This window comes from Pseudonaja textilis, chromosome 2, assembly GCF_049901715.1.
Source record: "Pseudonaja textilis isolate UNSWEBS1 chromosome 2, rPseTex1.2, whole genome shotgun sequence".
Taxonomy (NCBI): Eukaryota; Metazoa; Chordata; class Lepidosauria; order Squamata; family Elapidae; genus Pseudonaja; species Pseudonaja textilis.
Genome location: NC_141991.1, coordinates 113,335,604 through 113,350,093, shown reverse-complemented (window position 1 = coordinate 113,350,093; position 14,490 = coordinate 113,335,604). Strand labels below are relative to the sequence as shown.

General features: G+C 46.2%; 1 protein-coding gene across 9 annotated transcripts in view; it reads left to right on the top strand.

The window, feature by feature from the left end:
• The window catches only part of BAHCC1 (BAH domain and coiled-coil containing 1), a 127,883-nt gene that overhangs the window by 76,807 nt on the left and 36,586 nt on the right, over positions 1-14,490 (top strand). For 6 of the 9 annotated variants that reach the window (XM_087924942.1, XM_087924945.1, XM_087924943.1 and 3 more), the window contains 9 exons: positions 420-599; positions 1,408-1,455; positions 4,455-4,577; positions 4,987-6,669; positions 7,793-7,898; positions 8,938-9,146; positions 10,841-10,999; positions 11,203-11,414; positions 12,894-13,209. In XM_087924942.1, coding sequence (XP_087781068.1) covers positions 420-599; positions 1,408-1,455; positions 4,455-4,577; positions 4,987-6,669; positions 7,793-7,898; positions 8,938-9,146; positions 10,841-10,999; positions 11,203-11,414; positions 12,894-13,209 — 3,036 coding nt within the window. The remainder of the gene's footprint in view (positions 1-419; positions 600-1,407; positions 1,456-4,454; positions 4,578-4,986; positions 6,670-7,792; positions 7,899-8,937; positions 9,147-10,840; positions 11,000-11,202; positions 11,415-12,893; positions 13,210-14,490) is intronic. The other 3 variants (XM_087924946.1, XM_087924948.1, XM_026701759.2) reach the window with 3 other exon arrangements.

The following is a 14,490-nucleotide window of genomic DNA, read 5'->3' as shown; positions in this document are numbered from 1 at the left end:
GAGACTCTGAGAGGTCTTTGGTGGGCACTAACTCCTTCCCCAAAGCCAACAGCAACTGGATAATATGTGCCCATCAGAGCTGCCAGATTGAGTGGCAAACTGTTTAGGCTTCTAGAGACTGTGTTGAGGGCATGTGGGAGGGCTGTGCAGCTGCTGAACATATTTTCCCCCTCCTGCAAACCCAGTGCCTGAAACGAACAGAATTTTTGATCGATTGAAATCAGCTACTTCTAAGCAATACTATCAATGATGCTATTACATATTTTTTTGCTCAGAGACGAACGTTTGTATATTTGATTTGCAAAATAACGCAGGGTTTTAAAAATCAGAATTGAGCATACACAGGTATGAGGAGGTAGCTGAGCATCCTCTGTCCGTCTAAATACGCTGACACTGCCTTTCCTTCTTTATGCACCCAGCAGGAAGCGGCTTGATGGGAAACTCACCTGCCTCATCCTTTATGGGCAGCTTCCTAAGCAGCGGTTTGGGCTCAGCAGCACCTCCACATCCTACGGGACCGACATCATCCCCATCTGAACCTGCCTTCCATGGCCCCCACTCCGGCACCTCTCAGATTTGGTTCTCACATTCACATGAAGGTAAGGAGAGTTGGGTGGAGGCACTTGGGTGAGGTGGCATCATCATTTCTAAATAAGGATGTTTCTTAGAAGTGTCCTTTAATAGACAGGTGGGTAGAATATGGAAGTGCAAGATCTTAAGGTGCCTGATATTGCAGATACATTCACGTCACTGGCCCAGTCTAAAAACCGTCAAATCGTCAAATCAGCTGAATGTTTTCAATATTCTGTACAGGTAGAAGAACAGAAGACATATAGCCCTGATCTGCAGTGGCAGAGGCGATCTCATTAATTTGCCCTTACAAGCATAGTTCCCCCATTGTTCTACAGTTCTCTTAGAGAAAAAAAAGGGGGACTGTGCAGACAGGAGAATTCAGGTGTAAGAATTCTCAGGTTGCTTGGCGTTCTGGCTGTTGTTAGGCAGCAAGAATAAGATCCAGGGAGATGAGGGAAGGTTGTGGATTGAAGTAGAAATAAAAAGGACTTGACAAATGCGCATCCTGAGGCATTTTGATATGGTGGATGGCTGGGAGACCCTCTGATTTTTGGAGCCCCTTTTTCCATCCCCAACCCCCTGACCACGTCATGCAGGGAAAAAAGCTCCATTTAACTTCACACAGCCTAGAGTTAGAACTGTCCCTCACCCCTCCCGATTTATGCTGGTAGCACACTGCAGAGAGGGAGGGGGGGTCGGTTGGCAAGGGAATCCAGGAAATTACCTGCAGTTTCTCTTTTCTGTTGAGGCACTTTTCTTTCTCCTTTTCTGTTTTAGCTTCTGGAGCCCTGAAAGTATTTCAAAAAGCTCTCTCTTCTCTCTCTTGTTTCTTAGAGGACCCTTGGGCCAAGTGTTTGGACTTGGAGAATGAATGTGCGGCAGGTCTGGTCTATGCAATAGATAGATGGATGCTTTGTCCCCATCCCCATGCTGTTGCTAGCCCTCACTTCCCCCTTGGACCTTCCTGTGATTGTTCTGGACCTGAAACTTCCTTTCCACAGCGCAGCCAATGTTCTTCAGGCTGTCCCCAAATGCATTTACTCTGTCGTATCACTCTCCGCCTATCAGTGGAACTTAAAAGTTATCTCTGTGTGCTTTAGCGGTGCCCCTCAACTCTAAGATAGCTTGCTTCCCTCTCTCCCCACTCTCATCCTTCGGAGTCCCAAGCCACTGCTCTTCCTGATCACCCCAATCCCACCCCAACACCCCCTCCCCCGCACTTCCCACCCTTCCCGCTGTGCTGAGCCAGTGGCCACACAACTATTTTTAGTTTTCTTAATGCACTTGCGCTTTCTCTCCCCTGCAGTGGCGGCCTCTTGTCGTGCCCTTCCCCCAGCGTTTTTCCCTTCTTGCAAGATGCAGAAAGTTAAAAGTGTGAGCGGCAAGGTGCTGCTGGCACTGTGCCCTGGCAGCCAGCCCGACTGCTAGCTTGAACGGCTGCCAGCTAGCTTCCGGCATGTCGGGTCTGTTGGGGGCGGGGTGCAGGCAATGCTGTCAGCGTGATGCTGACGGGCAGCCAGTCTAATGAGGGTGGAGCAGTAGAGCTGCTAGCTCTGGGGAACAGCCTGCTTGTTGGGGAGATTAATCTGGCAGGCCAGAGGCAGGGAAGGCTGCCTTGATCCTGCTGTGAAGGAACCATTGAAAAAAGAGGATTCCACAGGACAATTTGGGAAGAACTTCTAGGAAGGAAGGAAGGACTTGGTTTGATGCTCCTGTCCTCATGGCCGTTGTTTGGCCTTTAGCCTGGGAAGCTATGAGTCATAATGGGTGGTTGGGGCGGGGAGAGGAAGAGCTGTTCCTCTGGATTCAGCTACAGGATAATAATATCTCTGAGAGGATGAGGACCGTGCTCACTTTCTGATTGCTCATCTGCGCAATACACCTTTTTTTTTGTGTTGAGGATGGATGTGAATGTACATGCATATGTGAGCATGCACATCTGGGCACGTTTGGTACATGTTCATTTTTTGTTTCATACTATGAGGAAGATGAGGTGATGTCTTTTTAATATAGTTCAATGTCTTTACAAAGTAATATTATTTTCCAGGCTCCCTCAGTATTGTAGGGTTCTGAAAATGAATGAAACAAACAACAGTTTTCTTGGGGAATTGCATATTATTAATGTTTCTATTAATATTTTACTAATCTCAATAACTTTTCTGTTTTTGTTGTTGTTGTTGTTGTTTCTTTTAAGTCCATCCTATCATTAGGTATCTTTTTTAAATGTTCAGCAAGAGGTAATTTCATTTTTTGAACTGAATATAACAGCAACCCTTTTCCTATCCTATTGGTTGCAGGGGTTCTGGTTGTTGTTGCTGTTGTTTGCTTGTTCCTTTTTAAAATGAGCCTTGCTCTGCTGATCTTTACCATACCGGGCAAATCAGTAATTCCCCTCCTTTTGCAAACTGGGGGGTGAAGCTGACTTGCCGCTTTTGCTGAAGCAACCCCCTGAACTTGCTCAGGAGCTATCTCAGTCCCTTTACACACAATACACATAACGCTGGGGCGACACTCCAATAGTGCAGTTGCAGCTCACGGCCATCTTGACTTTTTTTGAATTCTCCTCCCCACCCCATCCGATAGCCCTGATCAAAAGCCTGTTTTTAAGACTACAGTGGGCAATTTTAGTAACAGCATTTAGCATTAGCAATAGCACTTAGACTTATTTACCACTTCACAGTGCTTTACAGCCCTTTCTAAGTGGTTTACAGAGTCAGCATATTGCCAACAATCTGGGTCCTCATTTTACCATCCTTGGAAGGATGGTAGTCTGAGTCAACCTTGAGCCGGTCAGAATCGAACTGCTGAACTGCAGGCAGCTAGCAGTCAGCAGAAGTAGTCTGCAGTACTGCTTTCTGACCACTGGGCCACCACAACTCTGTATAATTCCCGTTTTAGCAGAGGTTTTTTTATAACTTTTCCTTGTATTTCTCCAAATAAAACTTTACTGACAACCTTTGACTTAGAACCAGAACTAGATTGTAGGAAGCCAAGAAGATGGACTCTAGTAAGGGTGTCAGTGGTTATATAGTTTTAATCTGTTTCTGCTAGAGTGCCCAGGCATGGAATAAGGTTATATGAGCCAGATTCTTTCCACTGAATATTTTAAGCAAAAGCTACATTTCCAGGCTATGTCAGGAACTCAAGAGCAGCAATTGCAATGGCTAGATTAGGATCTTCAGCCCTTCTATCACTCCTTGTTCTTTGCTTGTGATGCTCTTCACCCTCATCTGCATACCCTTGCTAATAAGGCTGTTCTCACTTCAACCCTCACCGACGCATTAAAAGATTATTTGAGAATGTGATGTTTTCAAGAACTGCAAATATATGCCTAAACATAGTATTATTTTGTCTGCAGAATTTTAGTCACCTGGGTGCAGAATTTTGATATATTTAGATATAACAGCCCTAGCCCCTTTAGCCTATGTTATTTTCTCCCACAATTTTCTACAGATTCTTGTAGCTGATATTCAAGAGCTGCTTCCTCAGTTTTACAAAGAAGCCAGAGATCAATATCCATCAAGGGTTTCTTATGATCGGGGAAAAGTGTATTTTGTTCCCTCCATTTGTAGCTGTTCTTCCAGGCGTCTTATTTGGCCAGATGTGCTTTGTGAGATCCTTCTGCTAAACTAGGACCAGAGAGTTTTCTGGTTCAGTACCAACACTTTTAGCTGTGGCCCATCCCATTGCCGTCTATTGTTTGAAACCTAGCAGTGATTAATATAGCCAAAGTAATAATCTGACAAAGGACTTTGAATTCACCCCAGCAATCCTCTTTCAACCTATGCATGGAGACAGATCAGACTAAGGCCCAGTGACTTGCCTTTGTGACTGTTGTGTTGTGACATGGGCCTGCCATTCCTCAATGCCTCTTGTTTTAGCTCCAGGTTACCCGAGGTTCTCTGGGAGCTTAGCATCCACTTTTCTTCCCATGAGCCACTTGGATCACCATGGAAACAACAATGTCCTGTATGGCCAGCATCGTTTCTATGAAAGCCAGAAAGGCAAGTATTAGCTTGACTATGTGGTATTGCTGACTCTGCCTCAAGGGACAGGAGAACCATGGTGTAATTGTTGTCTTACCAAGGACACAGATTTAGTGGGCAGCTGCAGAGAGAAAGTAGACGAAACGAGGCAAAACTGACTTTTCTGGAACTGAAGTGTATCTGATAGCCACCTTCAACTCTACTAAGTCTTGCAGGTGGGCACCAGACATTTCATAGATCAGCTGCTGCTTTGTAAGCGTTGCCTCTGCAAACTTAGGGAGCATTTATTTCCAGCGTTACTTAGAGCCACAAGGCATGGGCAGTTAGAGCTGCTAGGCTATACTTAGGATTGTGATATTGCACATTGTGATCTAGGCCACACTGTTGTCTGGGAGACATTTCTTAATCGCTTCCCCTCTTTCTGTAGACAATTTCTACCTGCGGAACCTTCCAGCTCAACCCACATTGCTTTCAACCAATCACAATTTCCCCAGCATTGCCCGGGCAGCACCTGGGCATCCGATTGGTTCCTGCAGCCGGGACCGGGAAGCTGGGCATGGGCAGAAATGCCACAAAGACTATGAGCGCTGTGCAGTGTCGAAGGATAAAGGCGCCAAGGGCGAGAGCAAGGAGAGAGCCGCTGAAGAGGAGGCCAAGGAGCGGCACAAGCTGGTGATGCCTATGACACCGGAAATCAACTGCAAGGAAGGGACTCTCCAGCGGGGCTCTTGTGACAACCGGCCCAAACACTTGCCTTCATGCCTGCTGAGCTCCAAGGTACTGAATGGTGACTCGGGCAAAGCAGTCCTCCCCAGTTGTGGCGGAGGCCTTCTACCACGCCATGCTGTTGCCCAGAGCCGTTGCGCCAAGGACCTTGGCCACCACGAGCCTCCTCAGTCCTACAGTGAGTGCCTGGAGCGAAGACAGATGTTGCACCACTCGGTCTCCTACACTGTCCCATCCAGTCTGCCTGCTGGGCCCCCTGCCCTGAGCACGACAACGGGCAGCTTCCCCTGCCTGCAGCTTCATTCCAGCCCAGATGGGATGTGTCCTCTGCAGGACAAGGCCAGCCGGGAGCTACGGATTAGCGGAGCCACTTTTGTGCCTTCGGTAGGCCACCTGACCGACAAGAGCCGCTCCTTTCAGATCCCTTCAGAGCCCTGTGAGGGCAAAGAGCGCCCTCACGAGATGGGCCCGGAGCACCCCCCTACCTACGGGCACCATCCTTTCTCTCACTTCAAAGCTGAGGGCAAAGTGGAGCGGAGGCTGGATTGGCCCCAGAATCCCAACGCCCGCCTGAAAGGGCTGGAATACCTAAATAGCACTGGTTCCGACAGCCATTTTGGCAGCTTGCCCCACCAACCTAAGGGTGGGCATTTTGAGATGATGCCACCCCAAGACTGTGCCCGACCTAACTCCCAAGAGACGCTGTGCAAACTCAGCCAGTCCTGCTGCACTTTAGACAAGGCCCCTAAGGAGCCGCCGGTTTCCAGCACCCAGAAAGTGGCTCGCATCCGCCACCAGCAGCACTTGCAGACCGAGATGGAGCAGGCAGGCGCCCATGCAGAATCCAAGCGCAAATCCATGGAGCTCAGCTCTCTGGGCTACAGTGGGCCCCACTTGCCACCGTGGCCAGTTCAAGGCCAGGGCCCCCCTTTGTCCATGGCAGAGGAGAGAAAAGGCTCTTACTTGGACCCTTTTAGCAGCAGCCTCCAGCAGGCTGCACTCATGACCCAGGGGTCTGTGCTCACGCAGGAGATGCAAACCCCTCCTGACGAAGTATCCGCCATGAAAAACCTGCTCAAGTACAGCAACCAAGCACTTATCGTGGGCCAGAAGGCTCCTTACGTGGGGCTGGGCAGCCTCAAGGGCAGCTGTGCCCATCAGGATGGGGGCAAGCATTTGGGGACCAAAGGACAGCAGGACCTGGAACGATCAGACTGTGCCCGCAGCAGAGACCATGACCTCGGCCACGGAGATGGTGAGGTGCGTCAACCTCCAGTGGGCATTGCTGTGGCTGTGGCTCGTCAAAAGGACACATTAAGTCGGCCAGAGCCAGCCTATGGATCTAGCTCCAATCGGCAGAGCCGGACTGCCATGGGCCTCAAAGGTAACAAACATTAGGGAATAAAATAATAGGCAGTTGATGTTTGACAAACTACGTGATTGAGGGTGGGGCCTATAAGCACATAAATTGTGCTTCCTTTCATAATTCTATGACTGCTGTCTGCTACAGGAGATACAAGCAATGCTTGTATTTCCTATTTCCCCCCCACCAACATAAGTACCATGAGTGCTCTGTGGTTTGTATGATTGAAAATGGATCCTCTCTTCTGCCTTGTACATTAAAGGGCCCGATTGGGTGGGGGGGGTAGCCTTGGGAGATTGGGAAGTGGGGAATAGGAGACTTATCAGGGGGGAAACTAGGCAGTGGTGTGGCCCCCTTGATTCAAGAAGCCCCTTTTGTATGAACATATGAAACGGGCTTCAGCCTGAAGCCAAATTCTGTATTAAATGCATCCAGCATTCCCTCTCATTCGTGGCCTTCCACTTTGCAAATTAAACCCTCCAGCACTTGAATTTAGCTAAAGCCTTTAAGAATGTTAGGTCCTAGGCTTTATCTTCACTCTAGATCAGGGGTGTCAAACTGACGGGCCGCGGGCTGGATGCATCACACACAAGCCACACCCACCCCAGCTCCGTGAAGGGGGAAAACGTCGCAAAACGTCATGTGGCGGCAACTTAACGCAGCAAGTTTCATACCCGTGTTCTAGATGGAAATCCTATCCAGAGGCAGAATGGACATGAGTGTGAAAGGGACGTCCTGGGGTCTATATTCAAGTGCATCTTTTTCCTCTTTGCCTGGGTTTTGTTGCCAGGTCTGCTAGGTAAACCAGACCAGGAAGACTGGAACTACCTTTATTGAGATAAGTTGTAGTAACAGAATCTCGCAAGAGTGATGGAGCTGTACTTCCCCTTCTTATACGCCAGCACAGAAGGGGTGTGTCTGCCTGAGCCACTTCCAAATATATATATATATATTTTCTTAGAACTCTAAACACGTTTTAGCCGCTTTGCCTTGATAACTCTTCTTGCATATATCCATCAATGTCATCCTCTTGACTCTATACTTGTTCATGTAACTGGGAGTATAGAAAACCTTCCACTCCCATCCCTGGACATTAATATCAGGAACTGATATTAATCTCTGCTCTCCCGTTCGTTTTTCACAGCTGGCACAGCGAGGCCTATGCACGTCATCGATCTAGATGCTGAGGAAGAACGGAACCGGCTGTGTGAGGAGCGTTTGGGGCTTGCTGGGAGAGACCTCCTGCTTCAGTAAGGGCCTTCTTAGCCCAGCCACCAGATAAGGGAAAGGGGATTAAATACTGTCTTGGTAGTTGGTTGGTAATAATTTGTAATTAGACTGGGCGTGATGGTAGAGAGCACTTAGCAAAGCTTACTTACGTCCCAGAAAAAATGCTAATCATTGGCATCTTTCAATTAACATTAAAATTGTCTAGTGATGGATCTTTCCTTATGAGAGCCAGTTTGTTGTTGCTATTGTTGTCATTGCTGTTATTCTGGAATCCAAGCCATTTCACAAGGTTAAGATTATAAGATAATTTATTCGTTCATGGATGATGGTCTATAGCAGGGGTGTCAAACTGGTGGCCCAAGGGCAGGGGTGGAATTCTACCAATTCGCACCTATTCGCTAGAACCGGTTGTTAACATTCTAAGCAGTTTGGAGAACTGGTTGTTAGAAGAAATTTCTCGCCTAATTCTGTAAGTAAGGCAGGAAGGAAACATTCTGGTGTTGCTTACAGAAACTGCCTCTCTGTTAACCCCTATTACATTCTTGGCAGGACTAGATTTCCTGTCTCAGGAACCTCTCTGGAGTTTTCTTTCCCTCTTTTGCTGGTTCTTTGCTTATGTGAAGTGACCATTCAAAGTTACAATGGCACTGAAAAAAGTGACTTATGACCATTTTTCACACTTACAACTGTTGCAGCATCCCCACAGTCATGAGAGGCCAGGCGAGGAGATGCGTGCCTTGATGTGAGTGATATTGAGTTGGCCACGCCCAGCCAATAACATGACCACCAAGCCATGCCTACCAACTAAGCCATGCCCACAGAACCGGTTGTTAAAAAATTTGAATCCCACCCCTGCTTGTGGGCCAGATGCGTCAACTGCAGGCCACTCCCATCCCAGCTCCGTGAAGGGGAAAAAACATCACAATACATCCCATGATGGCAAAGTGATGCCGCGAGTTTGACACCTGTAGTCTATACTGTAATTCCTTGGCCAGGACAGGGGATCTCTTTAACCTACCAGACTTGCATTTCTTTTATCTTGTACTTCTAATTTGTCAGGGATAACAAAGATCTTGTGGAATTTGCCCGGATCCACCCCTCAAGCAGTTGTCCTGGAGACCTCACCCCTCATCTGATGATTGCAGGCAGTTCCTCATTGCAGACCAGCCAACTGGGAGGAGATCCAGCAGCCCATACCCATCCTGCTCATGCGCATTGGTTGCCTCGGACACGTAGCCCTTCGCTTTGGATGGGTGGACACTCCTATGGTCAGTCAAGTAAACAGTTTGTATCTAAGATGGAAATTTTATCTGGATTCCATGGCTTCATGCACTTGTTCTTTTATTTCTGACCTGTCAGGGAAACACGCCTGAGCTACCGCTTTTAATCCAGCCCCCCACAGAATTCAGTCCCAAAAAAGTCTTAGGACCTCTTTTTGCTTCAAAAACCTGCCTTGTTGTATCCCATCCTCCAAACCGGTGGTAGTCAACCTGGTCCCTGCCGCCCACTAGTGGGCGTTCCAGCTTTCATGGTGGGCGGTAGGGGTTTTGTCCCCTACTTTATAAATCACCATCACTGTGGAACCGGTGGGCGGTTAGAGAAAATTTTGCTACTAACAGAGATACCAAAGTGGGCGGTAGGTATAAAAAGGTTGGCTACCCCCTGCTCTAAATTTTCCAATCTCCTTCCATTATTCCTGTCTGCAGAGATGAACAAATCTTTATAGGTGGCCAAAAAGTGACATTTTGTAGTAGGCAGAATGCACAGAGCAAGTGTTACACATGGGAAGGGCTGGAATTTTTGAATATTTTCCAATTTTATGAGTCCAGGAGGTATTTTTATTGTTATACCTATCTTAGATCTTACACTAAGTTTCCTCGTGTCTTGTGATGAAATAATCCATGCCACTGATTTTGACCAATCACTCATCCAAAATTTAATGAAGTGTTGGAAACATAAGAAAGCAACCTTGAGTATGTCTTTTCCCTATGCTCTGCTTGAATAGGTAATGATAAGAGATCTAAATTGACCTTATAAACAGATTACTATTGGGGTCAAGGGTTAGTGGGGTCAAGGGCAACTTTGCTATTCCAACCGACTAATTGCACTATTCCACGAATTACAGGGAGCCTACATGGAAATTAATCTGCAATAATATTTGGATCATACTATATCCAATCCTGTCAGTGTTCATCAAGAATCTGAATAGACACCAACGGTTTCCTATATAGAGTCGTGTAGCATACAGAGAAACTCCAGAATGAGCCTCTGGATTCTTGTGTTCATTTCGTTCCACTGATTTAACTCTAGGTGGTAAAATGGTTAAGGGGTTAAACTAGGAATGTGGAGACACTGATTCTAGTTCACTCTCAGTTTTGGAAGCTTATTGGGTGCCTTCATTTCTTCACTGTACAACTTCACAGGGTAGATAATTGTGAAGAAAAATAGGAGAAATGATTGGTATATATACACATCTTGAGGAGAAGGAAGAAGGGAGGGAGGGAGAGGGAGAGGGAGGGGGGGGGAGAGAGAGAGAGAGTTCGTTTCCTGCCAAGATCTCAGCTAACTGCACAGGAGAGACAGGTGGAAGTAGCAATACTATTCTCATTTTTTTAACATAGACACTACCACCACCACCACCATTTATTGCTTGATACCTTTTTTTCCTATTTTGGTGAGTACTCAAAGCAATTAACATCCTTTTCACAATAAAAACAATATAAAAAGTTAAAAATCATATGGAAACTGATGCCAAAATCTACTAACAATAGGTTATCTATGTTGTTCCATGGGATGAATCCACACCCATGATAGATGAAAAGTTAAATGAGAATTGCGAACAAGCAAAAACGTGTCCGTGTAAAACTCCTTTCCCTGGAGAAGATGGGGTCGCTGTGCACATGGGTGAAACTGGGCCTTATCTCACATCAACAAAAATGTTTTCTTTCCTAACTCATTCCAGGCATCGGTCACCCTGCTTTGCATCAGAACCTGCCACCTGGTTTCCCACCTTCTATGCCCAGTGCCATGCAACCTGTCTTCCCTCTATCACAGGAGCCACCTGCTCAGCTAGTTATCCTGCCCTCTGAGCCTCCAGCCCATGGAGCCCCCCACACCCTGGGTAAGTGGAAGCCAGAGAGAGTTAGCTGCGGCATATTCCCTGGGTTGTCTCCTAGATGACCTATAAGGTCCCTTCCAACTCGGAAGGGAGTTATCGGTTATAGGTAAAGGTAAACTTACCGGTTATAGGTAAAGGTCCTTCTCCTGTAAGAAGAGGCAGTGGCTTTGTTTAGTCCTCTGATTATCTCTCCTGTTTCTCTGCAGCTGAGGTGATGGATCAGGCATCTATCTGGCCATCCATGTATCCTAGCCGGGGCCCTGGTTCTCACCTGCAGCACACAGGACAACTGCCTGTCTATTCTCGCTCACAGTTCCTGCGTCAGCAAGAACTCTATGCCTTGCAGCAGCAGCAGCAGCAGCAGCAACAGCAGCGAGCAGCACAGGCATTGGAAGTGCAGCGGCACACTCACAGCCAGGTAGGCCTGCGAAAGAGATGGCATTGCTGATACCACCTCTTGGTGACTCTTCCTGGAAAGTTGGAAAAGGATTTAAAAAAAAACAACCCACCCAAACCCCACCTTTATGAACACCTGGATAATCAGGGTGTAGGAATGATTAGACTGACAGTCTTCCTTAAAATGTCCAAAACCTGGCTTTTTCCCCAGGACGTTGGCAGCTAAGAAGTTGGGAGCCCATGTAAGGGCATTGTGGGTGTTGATATACAGCTATGCTGCCCCAGCTGTAATACATTTTGGATTTTATTGATAATTTGTATGGCTGAGTGTTGTTGTTTGCTGCCCAGAGCTATTAATAATACATAGGCAAACTGTGATCAAATCTTGTTCTTTGTAAAACAATCCAGACACCATAAAGCTCCTTCAGTACAAATTATCCTATGTGGTCCAGATCCCAGGATGATGCAGACACACATAGATTTATTGCAGGAAGGTGATTGTTTAAAGTAACTTAGCCATTTACAAAATACGTATGTGCGAAAGAAGATGGAGAAAATATGTTCTAATCAATTGATGGAAAAACCCATCTAAACTCCAGACAAAAGTGCTTGGCTAGATCCCGAACGAGGAAGTAATCTCCTGAGTTCATCTCCAGGGAAGCGATATTGGCTAGAGATCTATACTAATCTTCCTGTTGCTTCTAGTTATGAGATTGCGATAATGATGGAATCCAACATCATATGGGGAAGAAGAACTTGCTTCCTGATTCCAAAGTCTCTCTTTCAAGGCCTTGCGTACAAAATAATGTATGCTATGTTGTGTTGAACCTTTGGATCCAGTTTTATGTTTGGTTCATTCAGTTTCCAAAAAGATATCCTTGAAAAATTACGGGGGTATGTTAATTAGAGAGCTGCTTAATTAAAATTGCCAGGTTCACAGAACAGGGCTTCTTCTCTCCGTGTAGGTGTTTGAGTAGCAGCAATTGAAACATTTTGCAGAAGAAAGTTCCCTACTTAATTGAATTTGCACAATTTTTTGTTGCAGAACCTGAATGCTTTTAAGGCAGAATTCTACTTACTTACCATATAAGCCCAGTCAGTTCCTGCATGCACAGTCCAAGACAGAAGAGTAGAAAACATAAGCTAGCCATCCTCTCAAATGTATCCGATTCCCTGGTGAGCTCATTGACATTGTTCTTCTGGTTGTTGCTCTGGAGGGATACCATCTCCAAAAGACCACGGAGTCAGCCTAAGCATAGGACTGCACATTGGCTATGATACCAGCTGCGGTGTTGCGTAAGGTATATCATGAAGGGAACACAGTGACATGCTCCACGGGTCAGTCCTTAATTTATAGGTTGTTGGAACCACATGGAAGTCTTAAGACATGCACACTAATAGTACCAACTATTGAACTTATTGCTGCCGGAGTCATTATTTATGTGGGATTGATGTACTTATTGACTATCCCTCTCTTTCTCTTCCCTCACCTACTTAATAGCGGAAGCCCGAAGAGCCCCCACCAGAGCTGGAGTTGCCGGGTCCTGAAAAGCCACTCAAACCATCTCACAAAGCAGTTGCCTTAAACGCTCCTCCGAAGGGCCTGTCCCCGGCAGCTGCCTGCTCAGTCAAGCTCTCGTCATGCTGCCATCCACCCAAATGCCCCGGTCCCTGCACTTTACCTGTCTGCCCTGCTGTGGTGCCACGCTCCCCTGCTGTAAGCCCAGTGCCCTCCCAGAACTCTACGGGTCCTGAAGCTGAGGATAAGCAGCCTGAAGGGCGGCCAGCCCAGGACTATCCTAAATCACTGGAACCAGGTAGAGATTCATTCATGGCAGGCTGAGAACTGGGATGAGAAATGGCCCCTCTTTTGTTGGCTTTGCTGTCTGTTGGGTTGTTTTAATCTGGGCTGTCCGTTGAATGGTTTAGCTCTTTGTATGGTTTTTTTTTTCTATATTGGTACATCACCCAAAGTCCATTGGATTTGGGTGACCAATAAATTAATCATAATCATAATCATAAACATCTTGAGCACCACTTGAATACCACTGGCATTGACAAAATTGTCAGCAGTCAATTGCAAAAGGCGGCTCTCCTTGGAATAGCTTACATCCTGAGGCAATACCTTTGATATCATTAAATGACAACATCTACCTGTTCTGGGTACAGTTGCCAGTTGGACACACATGCTAAATTCAGTCTAAACTTCTGGATAACTGTGCAACCAACAACAAATACAAGGTCACACTGCTTGGATCTGCACATATGCTGTTATGACTGTATGGCATCCTAGATTCTTGGGAAGACGTTGATGCATATGAAGACCAACACCATCTAAAGAACTGGCAGCTGTATGATTTCACTTTGCTCTGTATATAATGATAATAAAAGGGGTCAAGCAAACATTTGGTGTAGTTCTGTAATCCAACAGTTTAAATTCAATTAAGAGCACTCTGGAAAAAAGGATGACTTGCTAGTAAGGATTCTGGAAAGTACAAGGGATGGCTCACTGATCAATAATTTTTTATAGCACTGTGTTGTGTCAGGTTGTTAAAATAGGACAAATACAAACTCTTGTGATTATAGAGAGATGCTTGACACACGTAGTGAAAACAAGAAGCTTTTTGGGGTTGGACAGCTATGTTAAAAGTCTTCGAGGCTGGAGATGGAACCTTACAAAGGTAGTTGGGACCAAAGTACACTTCGCCTACTAACAATTACTAGCAAAGGAACAAGGATTTTTACACATGGAAGATTGCTCTTCCATGTAGCTTTCCTGCTACTGTTGAGTGTAAGGAAGCAGCAGTGTATTTAAATTTCCCCATAGGTGATCAAGAGCAGCAGCAACTGGGGATGACTGTAAGATGGAGTATGGACACATAGGATGCCTATATTGTATGTATTGTAAGGCTCAGAAATTGGAGGGACTTATGTAGTATTTCCCATTGTCCACAATCAGGAGCCCAGAATCTTTTCATGCCTGGTGTTGGATTTTCTTGCCTCAAATTGAATCCCCCTCAATCTCAGCGTTTCATTTCATTGTTCTTTTCTTTTCTTTTTTGAGACAATTCTGCAGAATATATCACGTGAATCTGAGC